The 27,622-nt window shown below is 41.1% G+C and overlaps 1 protein-coding gene across 5 annotated transcripts in view; it reads right to left on the bottom strand.

Moving 5' to 3' along the window:
• ZSWIM8 (zinc finger SWIM-type containing 8) overlaps positions 1–20,684 on the bottom strand; it is a 63,169-nt gene extending 42,485 nt beyond the window's left edge. For 3 of the 5 annotated variants that reach the window (XM_050899010.1, XM_050899012.1, XM_050899013.1), the window contains exons 1-3: positions 20,520–20,684; positions 20,441–20,451; positions 8,837–8,864 (exon numbers count right to left, since the gene is read on the bottom strand). In XM_050899010.1, the coding sequence (XP_050754967.1) occupies positions 8,837–8,864; positions 20,441–20,451; positions 20,520–20,684 (204 nt within the window). Of the gene's footprint in view, positions 1–8,836; positions 8,865–20,440; positions 20,452–20,506 lie in introns of all 5 variants that reach the window. The other 2 variants (XM_050899009.1, XM_050899014.1) reach the window with 2 other exon arrangements.
• Positions 20,685–27,622: the final 6,938 nt, after the last annotated feature.

Genomic DNA, 27,622 nt, shown 5'->3' with positions numbered 1-27,622 from the left:
TTCTGCTTGTTTTATTTTAGTTAAGTGCCTATCAGTATGTCCTGGTTTCGGCTGGGATAGAGTTAATTTTCTTCCTAGTAGCTGGTATAGTGCTGTGTTTTGGATTTAGTAGGAAAATAATGTTGATAACACACTGATGTGTTCAGTTGTTGCTAAGTAGTGTTTATACTAAGTCAAGGATTTTTCAGCTTCTCATGCCCAGCCAGCTAGAAGGCTGGAGGGGCACAAGAAGCTGGGAAGGGACACAGCCAGGACAGCTGACCCAAACTGGCCAAAGGAATATTCCATACCATACAACGTCATGCTCAGTATATAAACTGGGGGGAGTTGGCTGGGCGGGGCAGATCACTGCTCAGCAACTAACTGGGCATTGGTCAGCGAGTGGTGAGCAACTGCATTGTGCATCACTTGTTTTGTATATTCTAATTCTTTTAGTACTATTATTGTCATTTTATTATTATTATCATCATTATCATTATTTTCCTCCCTTGCTGTCCTATTAAACTGTCTTTATCTCAACCCACAAGTTTGGGGTTTTTTTTATTCTCTCCCCCATCCCACTGGGCGGGGGGAGTGAGCGAGCGGCTGCGTGGTGCTTAGTTGCCGGCTGGGGCTAAACCACAACACAGTAAAATGCCCCTTGACTAAAGTCAGTGATGTATTCTCTCTCTGATACCCCTTAAAACCAAAAAGTGCTGAGAACTCTCAAATATGGGCAAGCAGAGCAAGCGTTACATTTAACCGTAACATACCTAAATCAAAACTCTTCAAAAATATTTGGTTTCTTACTGTTTTCTATTTTTTTAACATTTTCTTCCAAAATTCTGCTGTTGGTTTTACTTTATACTCTTGTTCTTTTTTCCTTTCTAGAATTTATTCTCAGAGTTGATGTCTTTACATGCCAGAGAAATATATTCCTTCAGGTCTCAAACGCTGCAAGAATCATCAGAAAACTTCACCTTTGTCTTGAATACTCGAAGATGAATGCTCTGAATGTAGTTAAAAAAAAACAGTTTCCCAAGGTGAACATTGCAAAATGAGACATTTTTAATTAAAAATCTACTCTTCATTTCAAATAAATTAGATCCAAGGTATTTAGGCCGTTACTTATACTTCTTTACTTGTTATTCTTCCATTTTACCACATAATCAATATCCTATAAAAAGTAACATATGTGTTTTTAAAAATAAACAAAATTCACCTCTGAACTGAGGATAAGACACATGGTATGCAACAGAAGCATGTTGCACAAGTCTGAAAATAAGATATTTCCTCTTCCTTCAAAAGCATTTCTCATCCAAAGCTCCGTCCACAAGGCTTATTAACTTTAGTTCTCTTTTCAAAGAGGCATTCAATTAAGAGCAAAACTGATTCAATGGGTCACAGACACACCACCACCAGTCGGTTCTCTGTAACATTAACATTTTGCCCAGGTAGGTCCCAGCCCTACAAAGTCATCAGAAAGGGAATATCTTCAGAAGTGTTGAACTACATACTTGCAGCCTATGTAAGCAGTAAGGGTACATTTCTGTCCGCTTGCTGGTTTGTGGCTTTCAAGCACAGACTTGTGAGATGGGTAGCTAATACCTGTCCCACACAATTTCCCAAACTTCAGGCAACATTATTAAAAAATATGGCACATCCATAATGCACTAGTACATAATACACAGAAATAGTGGAATATTAAGAGCATCCTTGAATAGTCTTGGGATTACAATCTTGGGAGTAAATCAGACCAAGCACAATTAAATGTAAGCTTCATGATGCAGTCACAAACAGGATAGCTATGTTTTCAAAGAGGTAAAGGGAAAGTTCTCCACCTGAGTAGAAGAGATACTGCAGCTACTCTAGTCTGTGCCTGTAAGACTTGGAACATATGAAGACTTTACTTGGAACATATGAAGTACTGAACCACAACTACCAAGCTCCAGAGGGAAACTAAATACTTCACATAAAAAAAGCAACTGAAATAGCTAACATAATTTTAAATGTAGAGAAGAGAGAGAGATAACATACAAGCACTTAAAACAACAGAAGTATTCGTTCAGCCTGGAGAAGAGAAGGCTCTGGGGAGACCTTACAGCAGCCTTCCAGGACCTAAAGGGGGCCTACAAGAAAGACGGGGAGGGACTTTTTACAAGGGCAGATAGTGATAGGACAAGGGGTAATGGCTTTAAACTGAAAGAGGGTAGATTTAGATTAGATGTGAGGAAGAAGTTCTTCACTGTGAGGGTGGTGAGACACTGAAAGAGGTTGCCCAGAGAGGCTGTGGATGCCCCATCCCTGGAAGTGTTCAAGGCCAGGTTGGATGGGGCTTTGAGCAACCTGGTCTAGTGGAAGGTGTCCCTACCCATGGCAGTGGGGTTAGAACTAGATGATCTTTAAGGTCCCTTCCAACCCAAACCATTCTATGATTCGCCTTTAAACACCCATGCCAAAATGGGCCAAAGTTAGGGGAGAGAGGATTTGGGATAAAAAAGTTCAAACTAAATTGAACAGCATGAGAAACTTCCATTGTAAAGGCTCACAGGTGAACTGCTGGAGCAGCTATGAAGCTATACCATGTAGTAAAAGAAAGGCTAGCTAGACATATCCTGAGAGTAGACTATCTAATAAAACGCATTAGATAATAAAGAAAAATCTCACTCAAGATGCCCTCTTTCAGGCCTGTATCCTGATTCTTACAATTAGGAACTCATTTCCCTTCAAAAAATCGTCTGGGTTGTAGATGATCTTTTTGAATCACACAGCTGGTCTCAGTGGTGTTCATAGTGGACACAGACATACACACACACACATCACAGTTTACTTCAGCACAACTGGAGCTAATGGGTGCTCTTATGGCATACCAGCAGACATGCCAAGTACTGAACAGGCACCAAGAATGAACTTTCTTGCCCCAAATACAATACAAGAGAAGAAACCAAACTGGCAAGCTGAGGGGTGAGGACACCAAGACTGAACCAAGACCCTGCAATGTCAGACCCTGACAGTTGAACGGGCACAAGGAGCCGCTCCCCGCACCCAGTCCTGGTCTAGCTTGACTACATGCAGAATGAAGCATCTGAAAAGCTGAAGACACAGTGCAATATTCAAATACTGACTCCCAGCTGTCTTCAATTAGCATCCCTCTGCTTCAGATTAATAGTTCCATGCCATCTTATACAGAGGGAAAAAAACCCACAACGTTCCTTGTAAAAAACAAGCAAGCCACAGTATTGCTAAAAAGTAGGAGTTCATTTTCCTTTTACAGATTAAGGAAACCGATGCGAAGATACATGTTCCTGGTTCTTCAGCTATTCAAGCACTGTCAATCTTAAGAAAATAAGCAACTCCTTTACACTGGCACACCTGCTGTACCAAGTCAGAATAAAGTTTCAACTATTTGTTTCTCAGATACTACCCACTCCAAACCAATTCCCTGCAAAACACCTCAGCATTCACAAAGCCAGCTGCAACAACAAACGGAGAACAGTAGCCTTTGGTGGAATTCATCTGTGCAAGTTTTTCGCATGCTGTGACAGACCAAGGTTAGATAAGACAAGAATAGGGATCAAGTGACGGAGAAAGGATGCTGCAAACACTGCCGCTGATTGTTAATCAAGCTTGCTCAGAAAAGATGACTGGAGGAAGCATTCTGACTTGAGGGCTCCTTTGGCTTTGTTTTCTCTCAATGTTTTTGTATTTTTAAAATCTCCACATACTCATAACAGGCTAGCAAATGCAGCTAAACTGATCTAGAAAAACAGCAAGGACAGGGCACTGTAATGCAATCATCAGGTATTTCAGCCAAAGTTAGCCACAGGAAAAACTAAAAATACAGCTTTCTCCACTAGGGTTGTACGGCAGGATGATATCCTCACTACGCAAGAATGAACATATGTATATAAACACACACACACACGTATATACACTTTTTTTTTTTTATAACTGAAAACATAGCCCTAGAGAGAACTAAGTGATCAACAAACTAGCAAAATGCTCCAGAGAACAAATCAAGATTCAGTTTGAATCACCAGTACATTGATTTGCTCACAGGATAAAACAAACAAAAAAGAACTATCAGGGTTACTTGGTTATATTTTTCTGTCCATGTAATTCACCTGTTAAATTTGCACATGACCCTTCGTACTGCCTGTAAATAGTGCAGAACTCTCAGGAAGGAAAGTTATCAACTAAATATGTTTTTTTTTAATTTAGGAACAGGTCTGCTTCTCTTGTTTGCTGTTTTCTTCTTCCTCCTCCTCCATTGCTACTACCCCCATAAGCTTACTAACAGTATTAAAACCCTAATGGGATCTGTGTTTACAAGACTTTCTTATACCTCTTATTTCCTCAACTAGAGTTGTACAACTCTATCTGGATCCCATAACCATTTTGCAGCAGTGAAATTACACTGAGAATAATGTCACAGGGTAGCAAATGCAGAGATATGTAAGACCAAGTTGAAAGCGAAAAGAAGAATTGGGGGGAGGCCTACATCAGCCCTAAGCCACAGAATGACATTTTTATGTACAAAACAGTTGAGAAGACGAACAAGCAACAGAACATTTTCATTAGCGTTTACTGGATAAGACTGATGAGATTCATAGCCAAAAACCATTAAAAATACAAATCCCAGATGGGCAGATTACGGTCCAGAATTGGAAACCTCACGCTTAACTGACAAACTGCAGCAACTATTACTACAGAAATTCCGTTACAACCATCACAATAACATTTTAAGAATGGCGCTTTTTTTAATCCAATGCAAAAAGGTTTTATCACAGTTGGGTGTCCAATTCACTCGCAAAGTCTCCACCACCTACAGCAAAAGCCATAGCAGAGTCAAATTTCAGCTCAATTTGATTTCTGAAAGTTGCTTAACACTACATCACAAACAGCTTATACATGTAAGTCAAAATATTTAATGGCTCAAACTATCTTTTTATTGCTGTATTTACATTTCCCTTCAAAACAAGAAAAGTATATTATTTGGCTGACTGCATAAACATATCCTGACATCATGACTTCTGCCTCCAAGATTAAGACATTTTAGGAAGCAAGAATTAGTTTCTTCTATAAGGCAGACCTTAAAATACACCAAAATATCAAAAAAATAATACTCATTTTTTATTTGCACACAAGCCCTGTAGATTTGCAGAATACAATACTAAATCACATTGTGGATTCGGAGTGGATGAGTGGTGGTTTTTTTTCAAGTGTCAGTAATTTTAGACCTGTTAAGGCTTGCAGTTCCCCTTCTGGTCATCTGAATTATTAAAAAAACCATTTCTGACAAATCCATTTCAGGACGGTTTTCTACACTCACTCTCTGCATGTGTACAGACCTAAAAAAAACAACCAAAAAACCAGCTGACTTAACTTTGCTCACCTGTGGAGAAATGTTATCATCACCATGCTAACATCAAACATAGAGATTGCATCCCAAAACAATTTTTGTTAAAGAATTTGAGCACCTAACAGAGGAGGGATCCGAGACACTCAGCTCAACTCCTGCTGTTTCAGTATCAGACTGAGTTAAAAAGTATTTTATCTTTATGTTATTATTTTTAAAGTTACATCTTTTAAATCATAAAGTGTTTGAGTATTATGCCAACTCCTGGTGACACTTCCACAAGATTTTGTGAGGCATAAAAGGCCCTACAAAAAGAAAGCTGGTGAGGCTTTATAATGCTAAGCAATAACTGATTGGAGAACTAAAACTTAGAAGATGCATGATGTGTGTGTAACGTCCCAGAGTCCTAACCCACTAAGAGCTGAAGTCAGTAAAAGTATGCCAAAAATCCCACAGCCGTGTCTCAACTTTCTCTACAGTAATTCATCATTTCTTCCTGTTAGCAAAAACCTTCTACCAGTAGCAAAACCTTCCACTGCTGTATAAAGTGGTCATGATCTAAATTCAGAAAGGCTTTCTTTGAGATGCTCTAGTTGCCAGTGCCCCTCCTTTTAAAGCTAAAACAACTTTCAAACAAGCAAGCCAACAGAGATGAATATAGGGGTTCTTATGTTACCCTGCATAGCACACACTAATACGTGCGGCATTTACGTTCCCTGAATTTCTAGAGGTTTGTGGGGAAATGGTTCCTTTTTCTTCCCGCACTATCTCCAAATGAGACTTCTCCCCTAAGAATCAGACCTCGCAGCCCCGTGCCACACCAGATGAGAACCTCAGACACATGGGGAGCGAGTTCAACGTCCTCTGACTGCCAGACCAGCTACTCAGATCACCTTGTCAGACAATCCAAACACAACTTTGTTTGGAAACTTCCACAAAATTATCCAGAAACATTCTTTCAACCCACAAAATATCAGTGTCTGCCATAATCCTACTGCAACAACAGCCAGAGGGATACTGTTACTCTTGCCACAACTTAATCAATAGGGAGAAATTACAATTTAACCAAATAATGTAGTACTGGCATTACCACGAGAAATCTGGGGTGCTTAGTACTGCTGAGCAGACCTATGTCAGAAGAAAAAGGCTGATGCTTTCTGCTACAGGACTTTTTAGAAAATGACGCAAGAAACAGCTCTTCACGGCAAGAGGCTACAATGTACGTGAAGATGGAGGCAAACTTCTCAATACACCTTCTTGGAGCAGCTGCTTGCTTCTACCCCTCCCAACTTCATCTGTGGTTTCCTGTGTTAGCAAGAACACTTTCAGAGGCAAAACATCTGAAGGAATCCTCTCTTCAGAGCAGCGTGAGATGTTAATAAGAAAAATAACCACCCCTGTCATGTTATTCCTCCTTTCACCAGTGGTAAACATGACTAAAGAGTTTCAATATGCCCAAGTAAATTTTAATTGCCAAGCAGATAACCTGCTGTGTAATCATCCCTCAAAGGTCTTCTTGCAATTAGTAGACAGAAGAAGAGCTGCAGATCTGCAAACTTTTTCTGCACTCCAAAGGTCAGCTGGCTGAAGAAGAGATTTCCCTTCTTTCCTTACAAACTTGTCTTCCTTATGTCCTTAAAGCATCATAGCTACAACACTCTTACTATATTAGAAAACAGATCTCTAGAGAAAAAACACTTGAATCAAGTCTTCAGAACTTCAGGATAAGGCAAAGGTGGAAAGCTACAAGTTATATTTGGTAACCAAAAAGATGTTTGATGGGGGAGGGGAGGGAAATAAAGATGAAACCAAAATCCATGATTTGGTTTCATGACTCCACGACAGAAACACCAGCACATTCCTCCATCACTAAACTCAAATTCCTAAGATCCTAGTCACCTCAGTTCTGCCTTACGGTTCACGTAAGATTTTGTTGGAAACAAGTAAAACGTATCTACAGAAAACATCTGCTCTGAGCAAATGCCAGAATCTCTCCAAACACAAGTCAAATCCAGATCAGAAAGGTGTATTTTCCACTTAACTCTATTGCTTCTCCTATGCAATAACTGTGAAAGTCTTCTGCACAAGGCTGTGCTGATGAAACTGGAGTATTTGATATTATGTTGATGCCTTATGCCAGATGAGCTCTATTTGTCTCTTCATAAGCTCAAGAGCAAAATGTCAGTAAGCTCTTTTCTCAACTCTCACCCACTCTAACATGACTGAGATCCCAAAACTGTAATACCAGCATTAGGCAGGCAATGCAGCATTCACAACTTGACAACCTCCTCTGGAAATTCAGACAAGAAAATTCTTCATCCAAACACCCTTCCATTTCCCTCCCTAAAAAAAGAATTCATTTCAAAAAAAGAGCAGCCTGGGCAAGCAACCAACAGCTGTTAGAAATCCTAAAATGAACAGCAGATTTTTGTAAAGCAAGACAGACAGTGCTACAAAACACTGTATTCATGCCAGTGCTGGCCAAGGTTTCATGACAAATTGGGCAGCTTGCATTCAGAATAACTCTACAGCTGATGAAGCAGATCAGCTTCAGGCAAGTCATTTCCCCTGCACTGTTACTCCTCGCTCTCCCACCCCATGTAGAAAGCATACTGCATAACCGAGATTGTGCATTCAGAGCACAGACATCAAACAGCTCTCATTTCCTGAAAGCAAGGCTCAGTACTACCAGTTATTCCCACTTCTGCCCCATGCAAGGTATTTTAAAAGCTCAGAATTCAAAATTATCTCCAGTGGCCTACGACAAAAAAACAAGCTATGAAGACCAACAGGGACCAGATATTTTTCTGAATGTAGACGATGGAACATAAACACAAATCAAAAAGTCAGACTGCATCACAGCTGAGGATCAATCTCTATCAAGAAGTATTGATATGTTTTCAGACGCTGAAAGGAAGTCATACAAAACACTATGCAACCTCTACTATTTAATTTGCTGCTCTCTACCATTAGTATCCATCCTGAAGTATTACATGCAAAATTAATCTCTAACCAGCTTTTTTCCTGTGTCTAAATCCCAGAGCAGTATCACTTGGCCTCCAAACAAATGCACTGGCAAACACTGAAGAGCTGCATTACTGAGCATATCAGAATGAGATCAGGCCAATTTTGTTGGGGCTGATGGGAAAGTTATTGCTGAAAAGAATAGATCAAGGATGAGGCATTCTCACCTCTAGGGTAAAAAAAAAAATTAATTAAACATCTGTCAGGAACTAAAAGAAGATATCGCCTCTCAACATCACCAACGGGAAACCATTAGAGGTTTAAAAATCTGTTTCATAGACAGGAGTCAAAAGAAGTTAGATATCTAAATGCTTTTGAAAAAATCTTACCTGACTCCTCTTTTTATCTCCTTTGGTTTTGTAAAAATCTCCCCAAATCTAACCCCAGGTCTATGGCTTTACGGGATGTTACAGAGCCCATCCAGCAACGTCCTTCAATTCTAGGTTCTCCCACAGCAGTTCAAAGGTGCAGCACAGCAGTCCCTGACCAGCCTGAACCACCACTGAGGGAACACAGGCTTCCAAAGCTCACAGTCCCTAGCCCTCCTCAAGCTCTCACCCCGCAGCAACTACATTTCCTCTCGCTCAAAGTAAGGCATCCATCTGATCATTTCTTAGTATCCTACGGTTGGAGAAAGTTCCTCCTCTAACAAGAAATAAATTCTCTTTCATTTCCTTCACATCAGCTATAGAGAGAACAAAAGGGGGGAAACAAAACTGGGTACCAAGGAATATATGAAGCAAGCAGGCAGCTACAGAATGTTTACAGAGGAGGAATTAGTTACAAGCATGTCTATCATTTTCAGTACACAAAAATAATAACAAAACAGCACTGGAAAACTGTGAGGCACTGATTAACTACAATCCATTGCATGAATCTGCTTAGGCAAATGCATAATATCTCCCAAGATCTATCCAACATCACAAGACTGAAGCAAAGTCAACCATCTTCTGAAAATGTCTGCATAAGTCTTCAAACACTTGCTGCTCATAACTAGCCAGGGAAAACTAACTCCCTGTCCTTGAGAAGGATAAGCAGCTTAGCTGACCCCATGCACTACTGCTTTAAATGCAATCAATTAGTCAATGAAAACTTCCAAAGGCATTCTGGGTCAAAGACAACTAACTTCTCTGTGTCAGATCACCTTTTCTTCAAGCTACGCATGAAAGTTACATGCAGGTGTAAGTTACAAATATTTTCACCTGGAGCTCTAGTAAACAAATTTACAGCTGCATTTCCCTTTTTCTCCCATCTCAGCATTTACTGACCTAAATATGAGGTAGGAAATGGAATTACATGCAATATGCAGCAGGAATTGTAAACAGCTCAAGAGAATTATTAAATGATGCCCAATAGACTTCACAAAGGTATTAGATTCACAGAAAAAAATTGTCATTTCATTTGTACACCTATTAATTACATGGAAGCTTAAATGTCAAATACTTACTAATAATTTTTACATCAGTAATCAGTGTTTTCTAAAAGCATGGAACTTGGGCATTCAAGCCATCATCAAGCTATTCAATTAGCCTCTAACATGGATTAACAAGGATTCGTGTTGGTACACTCTCCACAGGATGAGACAGATGCAAATTTACCAGGTAAGAATTCCAGTATAGGGATATTAAAAAAAGAAAGAAAAAGATTAAAGGGTAAGTCTTGAGAATCACAATTTGTGATACACAAAGTCAGGCAAATGTGAGCATATATTGAGAACAGTAAATCTGAAGTCCTACAAAGACCAGAAACAAGACATAGACAAATTCCGTAAGGTCATACAATACTCAATATTCACAGGTTCAGCAAACTTTTCCGTACTTCAAGGAATAATCTTGTTCTGTCACATACATGGACAAGATGCCAGTAAGAATGGCTTGGCTGCATGTAGGCACTGTTTTAATGAATATATCTAAAAAAGAGTCCAGATGGTAACCTAACTACGTTCACTTTAAGGCCACCTCACTTTTTCTTTAGTTCTGGCTGGGGAAACATGCTCAAAGCAGCATCTTTAGAGATCTCAAGCCTAATGAACAGCAAAGCTGCAATTAACTTTTTCCACTAATTTATCTGGAAAAAAAAAATAAAGAACCATACCAATTGGATTTTAAAACACTGGTGTTTTCATTTTCAGATCTCCACCAATTAATTACTCATGTTTACCAGTATTTCTGGATGGCAAAGAATGATGACCATCTGCTTAAATTTTTCATCTCTCTGAACAGAGGAGGAATCCAGCATTGGTGTCCCAGGTGTTCACCTGCCCACTGCTTCAACGAGTCACCTCATAAGTGTCTTAACTTGGGAGGAAAAAGTACAGCTGGATGCCTTCCTGTAAAGACTCCCATTGCTTGCAGACAAATTCTGGGTAATATTTCTTTTATCACACTACCTTTTTTTTTTTTTGTAAAAAATGTGGACTTCTTTTTCTATATTGTTTTTGGTCTCTGACCTCCCTCTTTTTCATTCTCTCAAGTCTGTTCTCCCCTCCAGCATCCAGCTTTTCTCCCACAAAGGGACAGGATTTCTTCTGAGGACAGATTTTTTTCTTCCTCCCTCCATCTTATCCATTTATCCTTTCCCTTTCTTCTATATGTCTATCCTTATCCCATATGAAAAAGAAGCTTGAAAGCTCTACTGTACATCTCACAGCCACAAATTAAACCTAGCAGACAAAAGAAAGGCATAAAAGTCACTGAGACATCAAGAAATAACACTCAGGTCCCCCTACTTGCAGCAGCTGAATGAGGATGTTAAGAATTTGTTTAAAGGCACTACTCCTGCAACCTTTTCAGGTTTCCCTCTTCTATGGAAAGAGAATGTCTTAACTTCCAAATTTTTTCAGTGCTAACCACACACCAGTAGAGATTTAGGTAAATACAGAAAAATCAACACACAGATTTTCCAGTTGTATACATCTTAAACGTGTTCAACCATCTCCTAATTGATACTGATAAATACTGACATTTTCTCCTTTCCTAGATTTTTGTTGCAGCGATCTAGAAACACTAATAATGATTCATAATAGGAACAATATTTTATTAAACCAAATACTTTTCACAGCATCGCTTTTCTCAAAATATGCAATTCCAGAAGATTTTAAGTAATAGGTATATCACAGCCTGACAGAGCTCCTTTGTTTCATTCTTTTCAAAGATAGTATGTTTCCAGCTATACAGAAGCAAATATAGATGAACTAAACATAATCAAAACAGCAGCGTTTCCACAAGCCTTGCCCTTAACGTTTAAAGCACCATCAAGAATCGTGTTCAAAGACATCACTTTCAGTGTTTTCTGTAAAAATGCTACACAACTATCCACAGCCTTGCCAGAACGTTACTGCCATTCTATAGGCAAAGAAACAAAGAAGAAAGGATGCATCAAAAAACACACAAATTATGAGAAGTATGAGAATCTTCTGGTTAGTAACCCTATACTTACTGCTCAAGACTACACAGCTTCAGAGGAGGTAACTTAGAAATGTGTGATATGGTATTTTAAAATTAGAACCGGTATTTTAAATATTTTGTATATTATGCATCACTGCTCTTTAATCTTTAAAAAAAAATCTAGGCCTAATATTTTAGCTAGTTGATACATACGTGCTTTGCATGTTACGTCTGGAGGGTTTGGAAGGGTGTCACAAAACAGGAGGAGGGAGGAAAGAGATTCATACAGATAAAGTGCATTAAAATAAAGTTGAAAAAATAACTTCTAGCCATGACACTATTTTAAGTTACTCTTATAACTGCTTTACAGTCTTACAATTAGATAGGTGACAGGAAAAAGTTGTCGGTCTAAAAAGAGCAATGAAATCTTAAATACATCCTTGCACTTTCAGAACTAAAGAATAAATTGGTTTTGACTCTTTGGAAATGTTACTTAAAAATATAAAAACAAACAAACAAAAAACCCAAATTAATTATAGATATTCTAAATAGCCAAACATTTACTCCAGAAGTTCATTAAAGTATGTAAAACATCTTTTGAAGCTGTACATTCCTTTCTTCCTCTGGAACAAAGTACTGTATATTAACTAGGACACCAGACAATTAAGAGGAGATGGTCTCTGCTCCCGATTTCATAACCAGCATAAGAGATGCTGTTCAAATCACTGATGTCCATTTCTGTTCCCTCAAAGATATACTGGGGGAGGAGAAGGGGGTGTTTGCTTGTTTGTTTAAAAGACTACCCTATGATCCTTGCCATTCCCTTTATTTTTTTTTTAATTCCTTATTTCTGGTTTCATATTCCTTATTCTTAACATTTAACTCACTGTGTTATCCTTTCCTCAGCATGCTAGTAAAAATTATATTACTCAGCAACCACAGACTATCAAGAACTTGATATGGGCAAGAAAGTTCTCTCCTGTTCACTAGACGAACATTTATACATACACATTTCCCTTCAATTCTATGTGAGTTTAAAAACATGTAAGGACACCTTTGTTATATTTGGTAGCTAGTAGGGTAACTTAACTATTTTTAAAAACCTAGACATCATAACCAAGCAAAGGTTCATAAACTAGGCTATACAAAAAGCAACTTTCTTAGTTACCCTACAAAAACAAAAATCCATTTGAGTACTTAAACAATCTCTAATCCTCTACCAAATTTTCATAGTAACTGAAATCACTGAATTTACATTTGCTTAAAAATGAACTTCACCATAGTTATTACACAAACGCTGCAGAACAGACGTTGATTGGAGTATGTACTACTTCAGACAGGAAAAAAAGGGCCTGGCCACAAGTCAACATGTGAGTTTTACTTCCACAACTCATATGCAGAATAATTTTTACTTTGGGTATATTGTACTGGAAAACAGCCATTCCTAGGTTTGATCAGTTCACTTCTTTTCTCACTTCTTCTTTTCTCACTAAAGCAACAAGAAATATAGACTGTACAAAAGGTGCTATTTTTCTGCATATAGGTTATGCTATGGCTTTGTTGCTGTTCCTCAAACTGAACTGGAACTCCAAAGTTGTAAACTTGCATACTAAATCACATTTAACTGATGGCTCTTCAAACATACAGATCATGCCACTATATTAGGACTAGAAGCAACACCAAACCAGAGTAAGAGAAGCATGGAACTGACAACAGCCCAAAGCAATCCATGAAGCTAGGAGGACACCTCCACCTATGAACAAGCCTGCCTGGCTTCTTGAAACTTCCTATCACTTTCTGAACTCAGCAACTCGCAAAAAAATCTCTACTAGTCAAGTGAAGAGTTACAAAGATTCACCCATGTTGTAGGACATTAGCAAAAAGCAGACCCAGAAAATGCAGGTTCTGAAACTGAGTAATCTGCCTAGAAATGAAGATGCATCTTGAGAGTAACTAAGCTCCAATTTTAAATCTTCCAGGGTTTTCATCAGGGCAGGAATTACATCTTCTCCTACATCTTTTCCTACATGTTTTATAATCTATCAGAAAAAAAAAATCTGGTCTCTTTTGCTCCTGGCCTTTATCAGCAACACTCCAGAAGCTGCAGGAATTTTTTTTTCAGTTTCATTCCCCACTGCTTTGCTGATGGGTGACCCCAGGTACACAGAGGGGGCACAGCTCAAAACACAAGGCTCTCTGTGGTGGCTGTAAGACACACAAAATTAGTCTCCTGCCTGCTCTTCCTGCTTACAGCACCAGATCATATAGATATTCAAATACATTAATTTAACAAAGAAAACAACTTTTGGTGCTAGCATTCAAAGAAGTGACACAAGCAGTACTTCTAAGTATGAAAAAAAACTTTTAGGCATGAAAAGAAAAACTGAAAAACCCATTTTAACGTGTGTTATTCTGAGTAAAATACTCAACAATCAAAAGACATTTGCATTTCATTGTAGAATTACATTTTCCCAGATAACCACACAATTCAAACCTGAAGTGTAACTTGAGAGAAATCCTGAGATGTTTTGTCTTCACTTTTTTTTACCTCAGAACAGACCTAGTTACCTACAGGTAAAAAATAAATAGAAAAAAATAAAACCCACTTTTTAGCAATGAGGAACAGGTCAAAGGAAAAAAAAAAAAAAGAGGGAGATAAAGAAAGGGATAGGAAACAAAGGGAGAGCACAATCCGGAGTCTAGGATCAAACCTGAATCTTTATCCTTGCTTCCCCAGAGGTAAACATGCCACAGAGAAGAATAACCCCTGTAGCTTCAGCCAGCCTGAAATGCAAATAGAGCATCTGTGATCTCTGGTCATTCAGCAACACAGGAATCTCCTCAAGGTGAAAGGAAGGAGAAAACAAACACAAAGAAAAATCCATGGAAGCCAGGAAGAAAGATGAGTAGAAAGATGAGACAGGAGAAAATGAGACATTTCCCCGTAGACAAGACATTTCCCAGTAGAAAGATGAGACATTAAAATAGGGAAAGAATGTGCAAGACTTCTTGTCAGGGGAAGAGAAGCTTTTCTAAAGCAAAAGGCCAGAAGACCACATAAGAGTTAAAACTGGATTGGTCATTTAAAATCTCAGTAGTAAAAAAGCATCTTTTCCTGATAGCTTCTTTATCTGGTTTCTCTGTACCCATTTCTGAAGAGGGGGGTACACACATTCAATTATCTCAGAAAGGCACAGGAAAATGCAAATGAAGAGACAAATGTGTGAGAGTCATTCAAATTGTCATACTTCCAAAAGACAGAGGTACTACTGCATTGTGAAACCACCTTTTTGTTTAGTAGAAACTTCTAGACAGCTTCTGAAATCTGCGTTCCAGCTCTGAAGCAGTGCATTTAATTACACCAATCAGTCTTGATAAATGACTGTCTCTAGAGCTTCTCTGTGGTGTCTTCAGCTCTAATGAATCAATGACCCCTTTGCACCTTGTATTACAACCCAGTAAGTCCCTTCCTCAACTTGAACTTTTGCTTCTGCTATATAGCAAGTCAACATCACCATCCACTATCGAATAGAGTACTAAAGTAGGTGAAATTCATTTACTAGGGTGAGAAAATATAAAGAAACCTATTTTCTACTAGCAAAGCCTTCACTTTCATGTTACCTTTACTCTTTGGACACCTGATCTCTGCTTATTTCAGAAGCATTTGTGATACCTTCTCACCAACATTTCTATTTTAAAAATTCTGTTGCTTCTATAAAGAAACTCATTAGGGAAGTACACAATACTTTTGCTCAATAGCTACTGTTTTGGGTTTTTAATGTTATTAGTGAACTTGGATATATTGGAACAGATATATTTGGGCTAAAACAGATTTGTCATGTGTTGTACTAAATTAAAAAAGCACAACAAACAAGACTTACTACACCTGTACCTCCCAGAAATGCGAGTCGATTACATAATCTCCCTCTTCATACCAGAGGCACAAATAAAGGGGGGGGGGGGGGGGGGGGGGGGGGGGGGGGGGGGGGGAAATCAGTTATAACTTTATAATACACAGTAATAGTCAGTAACAAAACAGCAGTGAACCACAGAGTCTTCATTTCCAGCTTCACCAGGCTCAAGGAGCGTACACACTTTGGATGACAGCAACATTCTTCTCCGAAAAGAACAAGAGTCTGAAGAGCACAGTATGAATTTGAAAGAGACTACATGTTTTTCCTGCTGCTTCCTGCAATTACTGCTTGAGCAAGGGTTAACTTTAATTTATTAGTTACTGGCAATCCTGAGGAAGAAGTGTTGCTCTCTAAGTCATTTATTCTTTGTCTGTATAAATTAATGAAAATCAGTCACTGTCATTTTACCAGTGTAGACACTGCTCAGACTTTGATCAGGTTTTCTCTCTAAACTGATCATATTCTCACCTCAGGCTCTGTCTATTCTCTGCCAATGATTCCCTCTCTACAGCTTGTATTTTTGAGGTACTGTGCCCAGAACTTAATGTTGTGGGCACTCCTAACAGTTTGGAAGAACACAAATGGTCTGGGGCTGGATAATGAGTATGTTTTCTAGGAGATCACTGCCTGCATCAATTCTTAGTTAAGTCTGAGGGGATTTTGCAAGACAGTATACAATGGCTCAAGCTTACAGTAAAGGAAAGGAAAAAAATCAAGCTTTCTCACTAGCTGCCTATTGAAAATAGTTTCAACACAACTCATCAGCACGCTTCCAGCAGAAGCCAGTGTGAATGAATAAATACAAACTGAGCAAAAATATTGTGAACACACTATTTAGCAATCCTACAGTATTTATGGCAACTTCTTAAGTGTTTGGTAAACATTTATGCTTCAGAAACTGTGAAATAGAAAGGACTAAGGGTGGGAAAGAGCTTAGAAGCTTTCAAGAAGAAACAAAGCCACAGTGGGTTTGGAGAGATAATGAGTGTACTTCAACATTTACTCTTAAGACCTCTGTCACAAAAATCCTTATGTGAAGATAACTGATAACAAAACATTTGCAGAAACACTAGACATTTCAATTACCAATGAAAAATGCAACTGTTTTAAAAAGTGAGAAGGGAAATGAGAGGATCAAAATGGCTCTTGTAACAGTTTCTGGGAAAGATAAGACTGTCCAGAAAAATGGTGAAAAGGCAAGTGGGTGCATTCATTGGTAGAAAGGTAACAAATTGGTGGAATGTAATTTGATATGGAAGAAAGTGAGTTGGAGCCACAAACCAACTCAGGGAACCAGATGGTTCTGAATACACTGCAAGGACATTGTTCTTCAAAACATCCATTCACCTTAACTTCAGAGCTGAATCCCGCCTGCCTAGTACAGCTGAAAGCTTCTAATCAATGATGTATACAGGCAATGGCCAAATACCAGTTACAAGCACCACCTCATTCAAAATGAAAAAAATGAGAGGTAAAAACAAGCAATCAAGGCAGTCTAACGGGAGAACAAGTCATTCCTAAAATAAACGTTCAGAATTATGACAGGACTTTTGGTATTCCCAAAATTGACATGCTTTGCTGAAGTTTGCTCTGGGATTTTAGTACGGGTGAATCAGTGGAGATGATTGAGAGCAGTTTCAAAATCTAAGGGCATCCATAAAGTGGACACAATGCATTCCTCCTTCACATTAGCAATTCTACATTTAAAGAGAAAATTCCTTTCTAGAAAGTAATATGACTATAAGAGGATTTTACCATAATGAAAATTAAATGAGGGAAAATCAACCAGTTACAGTCCTATTTTTCTGATGTAACTACTCAAGATACCCGATTTTATAAAGAATTCCGTTCTAAGGATCATATTAGAGAAACTCAGACATTTTTCTCCACCTTCCATCATCTTTCTAAAAGGTGATAGGGTGACTGAGAAACAAGTGAATAACTCAACTTTTTGGTGACCCTCTGCAGTGAATACTGTGTATATTTGCAACAAGCTACCCCAAGCCTTATTGTTAAATTTACAGTAAGCATAACCATAATATTAAAAATACTCAAGAAAATAAGAATTTGCAAAAAGTAAGAAAGCCATAACTGGTGTGTGCGCGGGTAGTTTGTTTGTTTAAGAAGAGGACTCCCCAGCCAACAGCACTTCCATCAGTCTCAGGGGGATTCTCTTTGAACTAATTAATGAAGAATTGGACGCTCACGAGGACAAACTGAAAACAATTGAAAAAGCTAGAAATCCTTTCTATTACATAACTTGTCTGGCTGATTCCAAATCAAAACACAGGCTGAGCTCCAAACTGGAGGAAAAGGCTAACAGAATACAGTTCCTCTTGTTTTCCCTTAGCATTTAACACCGAAGAACTCACTGTCTAACCTCATTTTCTGTTTGCGTAGGCAACTACATCACAGGCCACTGCAAAATGGTAAACTGTGGAAATAAAACCACGCAGCTCAATTCAGAATGATCACATTTTAGAAGACTCACTACAGCTGACAGCCTCAGGATCCAGCAGGTTCTCAATACAAACTGTTTTTTCTGACTACAAAAACACTGTCAGAAAGAGGTGTTAAAAATAATTAAATTGGTACAGGAGTTCTGAAATCCAAGGAGATCCCAGATGATGACAGATCCCTCATCAGACCAGACTCGCTCACAACACACCGCGTACAGTAAAGTACCTGCAAGTGTTCCATGTTGGTAATATCATATGTGACTTCGTAGAGTGGATAAATAATTATTTAGGCAGCAAATCCATGTTCACATACTTCTCAGAATAACTCTGACCAGAGCCTGGGAATTGCCAGCAAGAGCCTTAAAGCAGGCAACAGTATCCTTTCAGAATGTCTCTCTTGTTGAAGTAAAACTTTCTTACAAAGGAATGAAGTCTCTCTACAGATAAAACCTAAAAAATATGAACCAAGTACAAGCAATACAACCCTTGCCTATGCAGGTTTGCAGAACCCGGAACAGCAACATGTCAATATGGTGTAAATAATTACATTTATCACAACAATAAGGTTAGCTATTGTGTTTCTCATGTCAGGAAAGAGACTGAGGACTGCAGATATGCACAATCTACTTAAGTGATTTTTCATTTTAATGCAACAAGTGGATGACAGCAGAGAGAGCAATTGCTGCTTGCTTTTAATTCAGTCAAGAGAGCTAAAGGAACTAGGCCAAGACCCAGAAAAACACACAATCATACACTGAACCAGTGGAGAACAGTTGGCTAAAAGCATCTCAAAGTTGAACAAAAATGATCACCTTTTCGAACATCAGTCTGACTTGTAGATCTGTACAAACCAGTTTCACACATCTCTGCCGAACTACAGATATCTTTATTTCCACAGCAGTCTGTTTTCAAAACTTCAGCTCCTTTCCAGCAAATTAACATATGCAACAAGACTTAAAGCAAAACATGAAGTTTATATGCTTTGCCCTGTGCCCAATGCTTATTTCTACATCTCAGGATTCATAGCTTTAAAAAACACAACGCCAACACTGTTCCCCGTCTTTACACCAGTAGAATGTTCCATACTAAAACCAATGTGTCCCGGCAGCAGGATCCAAGAGAGCTATCCAACTTGGACAGGTATTCAGCATTTCTCTCTCTCTCTTGTTTTGGGTTGGTTTTTTTTAAAGTTTACCTGCAATGCTAATCCCAACTAGTCAGAAGACACAGGCGGTTACATACCTGGTACTAGGGACAGTTCTCAAATTTATTAAAAATTTAAAACTTAAGCTGCTCTGGAAAGCTTATGGTTAATGCAAAGTGTACTTTCTGGTCCTAATCCAGTGACAAGTGAACATTTGTCCATAGCATAACACGGCCAGATTTCAGCACAATTCAATATAAATTGCATTCTCTGGTCATGTAAGGCCAACATTCAGAAGAGAATGAAGTTCTGCAGCAGATAGGGAGATATTAATGAGGCAGGTGATGGTCACAAAGGTCAGCAATAACAGGAAAAGTACTGACACTGGATTGAAAGAAAAGAAAGGAGATAAAAGGAAGAGCAGAAAGGGCTTGTGTAATTTCTGCTAACTGTATATCTGGCTCTGCTTGGTGTAAACACCACCTGAATTCTAGGGTAAAGATATATCAGGAAAAAAGAGAAATTATGTTTCACTTTAAAAAAAAAAAAAAGCAAAGAGTTAGTAGCTATATGATAATTTTAAATAATTTTTGATTGCTAATGTTATCTATTTTCCTGTCTGCTATTAAAAATAAATTACTATCAAAAGAAAGGAAATATAACAACTCTTGAAGCAGACACACTGTAGTTTGCTGACTTCTTTGTGACAGTCTTAAGACTCTCTTGCTCTATTACTGTAAATGAAAGTTTGCTAATTTACTAGAAGAAAGAGAAATGTAAAGAAACAGACAAGGAAAATAGACTGCTCTATACAATGATGGCTTACATGCCTCTACATGAGTAGTTTTGCAGCAGTCACAAAAACCTCTATGAAACTTTAGTGTATTTCAATCAAAGCAACTGGGAACCTATGTATAGTCATCCCCAGCCAAGTCTGTAGTTTGTTTACAGAAAACTGTTTTCAGATTTCCAAGAGCAAGCCCACAAAATCTACTCAGAAAAGCAGCACTACAACACTACAGAGCACACACAGGTGCTCTCACCCAAAAGACAGCTTTGTCTTAAGATCTCCAGTAAACTTTCAGTTTCAATCTTTGGTCAAAAATTATCCTGACAATGATCCTACACGTGACTTCTCTTTGCAGCTTTGGCATTCCTTCTGCAGATCTCCTCACCCACCAACCCCCTTGCCCCACAACTTCAAGTCCAAAGAGCATCCCAATGAAACTGGATGACCTCACCTTTCATTTTGACAGTGGGAGAATTGGGTCCAGCCGATTGCTTCCTCCATCCTCTCCAGTTCTGGCAAAGGCTCTCTGCCTCAGAGATGAAGGAACAAAGAGAGTCTTCTTCAAAGCGATCGGAGTCTTCAAATGAAAACCTCTCCCCGTCCTCCCACTCTGCGAACATGAGTTCCATCACATCCAACAGGCAATGTGGGGGGAAAAGAAGAAAGACAGAAACAGCACTGCTCACTTTTAACAGGTGGATGGACTTGAGGGCTCCTGCAATACTTAAAATCTCAATTTTGATTCGATCCCCATACTACAGTACCAGGAAAAACAGAGCCAGCGCTATCTGAGGTGGAAGAAGCAGGAAATCAACTAAGGGAAGCTCGTAAAAATCCCAGAAAAAACCCAAGTTCTTTAAAAAGTTAAAAAAAATGCTTATGTCCACAAAATGTACTTGAGGCGGAGGGGTGTTGGTTAGTCTGTGAGAGCTGCCTGCAGGCGGGACAGGTGCCTGCCGGGCACACGGAGGGTCTGAAGGCTTCCGACGCCAACGGCCCCGGCGCTGGAGGACGAGGGAAGGGGCCGGTTTCCTTCTCCGGGGCTCCCGCTGGGGGAAAGCAGGTATCTGTGCGCAGGGCCAGGTCTCCCTGAGGTTGTGCTTTTCTCACTCTCGCTGCAGGAACCGGAGGGAGGGCGAGGGCGGGAAGGGGCAGTGGAAGGAGGGAACAACTTCCCTCCCCGTTCGCGGAGGCTTAAAAACGGCCCGGCGGGGCCGGGGCGCCCGCGGCGGGGGCGGCGCGACCTCCCGGCGGCTCGTCACCGGCGCCAGCGGGCGGCGGGCAGCGGCTCCGGCCTCATGGGGGCGCGGGCGGCGGCAGGCGGGGAGAGCCCGGCTCTGGTCGCCGGTGGGTAGGGGCGGGGGGGGGGGGGGCGGGGGGAGCAGGCTGTCGCCGCCGCCGCTCCCGTCGCGGTTGGACCCCGCGGCTCTAGGTGCCCATGGCCAGCGGGGCCCCGCGCGCGGACGCCCCCCCGTGCCCGGCCCGATGGCGGTTCGCTGTCCTGGCGCGACGGCGGCGGCAGCGGCGGCGGCGGGTCCCTGCCCGGCGCGGGCACCAAGATGGCTCCGCGCTTCCCAGCTTCACCTGCGACACCCCCCCCCCCGCCAGCTGAGCCCTACTTCCGCCGCGGCGCTTCCGGCTTCCGCCGCCGAGTCTTCGGCGGGTGCGCAAGGGATGACGGGACAGTCGAGCGCGGCGGGGGCCGGCGCGGTGAGGGGCTTCGGGCTTCGCGCACGGGCCCGGACAGGGCCGCAATTCCCGGAAGGGTCGAGCCGAGCCCCAGCCCGGCCCGTCCGGGCCGGGCTGGGGCTCGGCTCGACCCTTCCGGGTCAGCGAGAAAGGGAAGAGCTGAGGGAACTGCCTGTGGAAAAAGGGGTGCCCGGTAGGCGGGTTAGGCTCGCTGTGAAGGCGGGCGTCCCATAGGAAGGGCCGTGGTGCTCGGCTGGGGCCTGGCTGCCGCTTCTTAACAAGCGGGTGCACCCGGGGACAGGCCGGAGCAGCGGGCTGCAAGGCGGTTTGGCTTTGAAGGGGCTGTGATAAAACAAAAGCTTGCCTGTTGTGCCTCCGCGTACCGCCAAAGGCAAGGAGAGAGCACGAGTTAGGCTAAAATGTGGGATTTTACCCCCAGAACATACCGCAGATGAGTTGGCATGAGGTAGAAACAACTCAGCTGTGATCATCTGATTGGAGATGAAAGAAATATTAAACTTCCCAGTAACATTTTCTGTTTAAAAAACCCCAACCAAACAGGAAAGAAGATTGAGGAAAGAACACAAAGGAAATAAAATATGAGGGGAATATGGGTCTTACAAGAATACGCCCTGTTCAAAAATACCAGTCAAACTGCAATGACCTCTTTCCTCCGGCCAAAAAAGCCCCTCGCTCTCCAGCAGAGGCAGGAGGGAAGGAGGCAGATGTCTGGGGAGTTGCAGGAGTCTGAACAACTCCAGAATTAAAAGAGAGTAAGTCACGTGCCAGTTACATGAAGAGTTGCATAGGTTAGGTAAGGTTTTCATATCCTACCCACTCTGAAAGCAGGGGGGTCTTGTCTTGAGTTTTTTTCTATAATTCTGTTTTGCTTTGGAGATCTTGTTCATTGCTTCATTGTGAGACTAGACTGGTAAAATACCAAATTATAAGTTTTCTCTGTAAGTTGAGTAAGCATCAGCCCAACAGCTGTAGGCTGGACCTGCAGCTCCCTTCCCATGTTTGTACAGAGGAAAAAAAGCAAATGACAGTGAATTAAGGAATGGAGTTTGGTGTAGCGTGAGGATTTGCTTAACATGGCTGGGCCGCTTTTGGGCATGGGTATGGGTTGGCAGGTGCTGTGGGTTCTTGTCCTCGGGAGAGGGGGAGGGATGGTGATGCCGTGCCGGGGTTGCTGGGGAATTGTGTTGCTGGGGAATTGTGTCTTATTGGTTACATTTTGTGTGCTCTGGCTCTGTTGGCATGTGCCTTGTTATCTAGGGAACCATAGGATTGGTTACAGTAGATTGGAGTTTTGTGGCCAGACTGCTTGCTGGTCGGGGGTTGGCCGCAGAATGTGTGGGATGTCTAACGGGACTGTTATATAAACTGACTGGGGTTTTACCTGGATAGAGATGCAATTTTGTAGGATGGACCCTATGCTCTCCCCGCTAACGAAAATAAAGGTGCTTTGGCTTACAGTCCGTCTTGAGTCGGTTCCTTTGAATCAACAGAAAAAAAAAAAGAAAAGCTAGGGAAAAAAGAATGATGTGCTAAGAAACGGTAATCCTAGAGCTGAGAGAAACAGAACTGCATCTGGGAACACTCACCATCTCCCTCATCTTAATTCACTATAGTCCTTAATCCAAAAAAATGATGTTAATTGGTGGGTCCTCATAGTGGGTCTTAAGAGATGCCCCTTGGACCTCAAGGGAAAATTCCTACATGGCTTGTTCTTACATATGTAATGCTTACCAGTTTAAGATCTTGAACACAAAGATGCATTACTAAAATGTCCATCAACTGTAAGAGGTATGTTTACTTGCGTAAACGTCAGATCCGTCAGTGCCTCCTAGTGTAATGTAGCTTCTGGGAAGGGCCAGAACCCTGAGCAAAGGAAGGCGGCGGCTTTCCTACCAGTAAAGAAAAAGGGAGAGTCCACAGCTTCCTACTGCTCGAATCTTTCTCCCAGACTTCATCTAACAACGTGTTGCTTGTCCAAAGCTACTGTTCTAAAAATACTTACAGAATTCCTTTCAGGGATCCTCTTGAGGAGATATCTGAGGTAATAGATATACGAGAAAAGTATTCATGTCTTTTTACATAAATAAATCATTTTTAGCTGAATAAATTCTCACAACATTAATAGGCTTGCTGTGCTTTTTTCTCAGAAATTTTTGCCATCAGGCTATCTGTATACATTTTCCTTTCATAGGAAGAGCTCATTTATACTCATGCACACATCCATATGGCAAGGCTTGACATCTGACGGGTAATACTATCTTTGATAGTCTGTTACACAGAAATATGTATATCAAAGCCTATTAATTAAATCAATTCAGGATCTCTGAAATCAGAGACTCTTCCTTGGTGAACATAAAAGAATTGCCTAGAACTTTTCTAGGCAATTTCAGCTAGCAAGGAATACTATTAATTAACAATAGTTGTTGTAATTACCCTGTGAGTTAATGACACACAGTCGGGCAATTGGGTAATTACTGTGCGCAGTCCCTTTCTACAGTGTGCAGGGGCAGGCAGAGAGTGATACTTAGCGGAGCCTGGGGATTTAGAGCATCAAGTAGAGTAAAATACTTTGCCCTTAGTTCTACAAAGTCAAAATGCTTAGACCTTGGTTCCACAAAGATAACGGTGATAGGATACTTGATATCCTCAAAACCACCACAGCAGTACGTCAATGCTGAGCTGCTGCAAAGTGACTCTACTGATAGAAAGTTCTCCACAGACGTCTGAAGGAGGATCTTCATCAGTGTAGCTCTAGCTGGTACCACACCATTTTCCACACTTGGTACTTCACTGTCTAGCCCGTGGGTTCTTCTTTTCCTTTTTTCCGTTGTCAGTGATCTGAGGTTTGGGAATATCACTTCTGGTTTTTTCAGGTAGATTTAGTCCTAGTACCCTCTCACCTATGAATTTACCAGAATTGGAGTTTTGTTAACCTTCTACCAAATTACTTGGATTAAGACTATCTCAAAATGCAATGTAATACCTAACAAACAAAAATTTTGACCTCCTGATCAACCCAAAGTGGCCCAAAGTCATAGCGAAGGTCAAAACAACAGTCGGTCACGGTGCAGCGTGCAAACTTGATGATTGTCTTCATCCTTCTGATAAAGGATAGTTTTCCTCAGGCATAGCCCACTGCAGTCTTACCAGGCAGAGGTACGGGAGCTGTTTGGTTTTGGGAGGAGAACATTTCCATACATGGGCTGGTAGGAGAATTTGAGGAATGATGCAGTTACCTGAGCACCTGCTCAGGTGCTCATGTGGACACCTCAGTGACCTGAGCCAATGCAGAGTACAGGCTCTGCCCTGGGCTCACAAGATGACTGTCAGTACTGAAGGCTCTTTGTCAGCAGGGCTGCTGTTCCATGGTTTGAGGAGGATTATCACCTCTTAAACTGAGATGCAGAAATAATTCCCAAATTCAATAGGGATCCTCCAGGGCAGCGTTTGGGACTCCCCAAGTTCAAGGACAGTTTGCATCCTCCAGTGGAAAGAAAGAAGATAGGAACAAGAACACCATGAGAGAAGAGACTATGGGGGAGCAGGATGATGCTCCCTATGTCAAGCATCTGAATCAAATGCTCCAAGAAGATGCCCAGTCTCTTGAAGCTGGGGAGGGTGGGATGAGGGGACACTAGTCCAGGTAAGAAAGCCTTGCTTAGTGCATCCCTTCATTAATTTGGGATGGTTCTGTTTTGTCTTGATTTGTTGCTGGATGCTGTGCCAAGTGCTGGGCTCTTTGCCAAGAAGCAGCTCTCAGGCTCTCTGCTCCCACCATTTGTGTCCGAGTGCATACTTCTACTGCATGCCACGCTCCCAGGCTGGTATCACAGCCACAACTCCTTGGTCTGGGGAGGCACAGCACTACCCCACTCCAGGTATTTTGTCCCTTCCTACACCTTCTCCTGAACTCCCTGTTCAGGGATGCAGCTGGCAACAACTTTGAAGCAAATGAACAGACACATGCACAGAAAAGACAATAAAGATGAATTTCTACAGTGTGCAGGAAATTTCATACAACAAAGTGAGGCCTGTTTGCTACGGGGTTGCTGCCTGTTCCTCAGTGCTGAATATTGAAAGAAAACAAAGGGTGAAAATGGCTTTTCGTGTTTTTCACCATGTTAATGGTTGGTTAATGCCAGGCTGCAACTGACATCCTGACACTGGCTTGGTGCTTCTTCCAAGACTTTTTCCCAGGTGGTGGCTAAGGTTGGTAACAGGTTATTCTTCCAAGCAGTCTACCACACACGTCCCCACAATGCACTGAGGTCAACATCCCATAGGTTCACTAGGCAGGCGAGCGGAAGGTACTACACTGTGCGAGCCAGGTACGAGGCAATGTGCCATAGCACATCGTGGCAAGTTCTGTCTCATGTGTTCTGGCTAATCCGACAAAAAAGTTGTCCTGCCTTGATGCCTGACTGGATCGAATTTGTACTGCCAAATGACCTGTTAGTGCACAGCATCAGCAGTAATTCAAGAGAGAGACACACCTGCCTGATAATGGGAATTCTGGCAGGTTACATCAATAGCGGTCTGGGTCAAGGGCATTGCAGAGAATCTCTGCCACATGAGAAAGCAGAGGTACGTGAAGGTATCACAATACTTTGTGGAGTGTTGAAGAGTTTCACCTGCAGGAAAAGGGTTTCCCTGGTGAGGAAAAAATTATTTAGAAGATTGTAGGAGTCTAAAAGTATAAAAAAAATACAACCGAAATTTTGAAGTGTATTTTGATGGGGGAAAAGGAGATGAAAGAAGAGCAAAATAAGAAACTAAACACATTGCGTCCAAGGAATGAAGAGGTAACTACGGGTGAGATTCAGCACCCTGACCTAGATGTTGTGGTACTTGGAATGGCATAAATGGGCAGGGAGATACGGTGATGGCATAAGCCTGGTGCTACTCACCAATATCTTTTGCAATATTATGTGCAACACAGCACTGTTAGCTTTTACCAGAATCCAGTAGAGAATACACATTACATCAAGAAAGGGCAGAGGAGAGGAGGAATAGTAGAGAGATTTATTAATGTGACATGCTTCAAATTATAAGGGGGCTTCAGCACATTATGTTTAACTGCATTAAATTGGAGCAATCTTCATTCCCATTCCTTCTTCTTCCAGCTTTGGGATACCACTAGCTGCAGAAATTTCCAAAGAAATCTTGCTTTCACTTTCTCAAACACCACAGGCTGAAAGCATGGAAGAGGTGATGAAAGTAATGAGGCAAGCAAAGCAGGGTGAACGTTTGCACTTCTATCTTAAAATGCATTTCAAGAGACTGAAAAAATGTGTCTTCTGGCTTGTGCAGACCAGACTTGGGTGTGTTGTTCCCCTGGCCAATGTGAGGGAGCGCAGGTGTGATTACTCGCTTCTCCTTGTTCCTCAGGGCTATGGCTTGGAAAGGCACAAGAGTTCATAAATGCTCGTCCATTTTTTTTTCCAGCCAACTTAATGCATGAGACAGGCATATATTTTCCCTAGTGGATCTCCCAACAGACAAAAACTATAGTCACTGCTGAGGAGACCATGAAAAATAGTATCTGACAATTTTGGCAGTCCTCTGCAAGGAAGAAAGAAATTCATTAAGAAATCCTGCAGAGATGACAAGGTTGCCACTAAGATGGTTTTTCCCTTACAGGGATTCTTTTCCTTTCTTATTTCAGAGGAAGGAAATTGCTGTTCAAAATTCCTCTGCCTCCATTATACACAATTTTCAGAATGCAGCATTTCATATGAGAGAGACGTATATGAGCGCTCACACATACCCTGAAGCAGAATTGCAACATTTACATTTGTTTCCTGTCTTAAGCTCTCACTGGGGACTAAAAATCAAAGAGAGTCTGCATTGCACCCCA

Source organism: Gymnogyps californianus, chromosome 6 (assembly GCF_018139145.2).
Source record: "Gymnogyps californianus isolate 813 chromosome 6, ASM1813914v2, whole genome shotgun sequence".
Lineage (NCBI taxonomy): Eukaryota > Metazoa > Chordata > Aves > Accipitriformes > Cathartidae > Gymnogyps > Gymnogyps californianus.
Note: the sequence above shows the minus strand (reverse complement) of the source record. Positions and strands in the feature narration are given on the sequence as shown.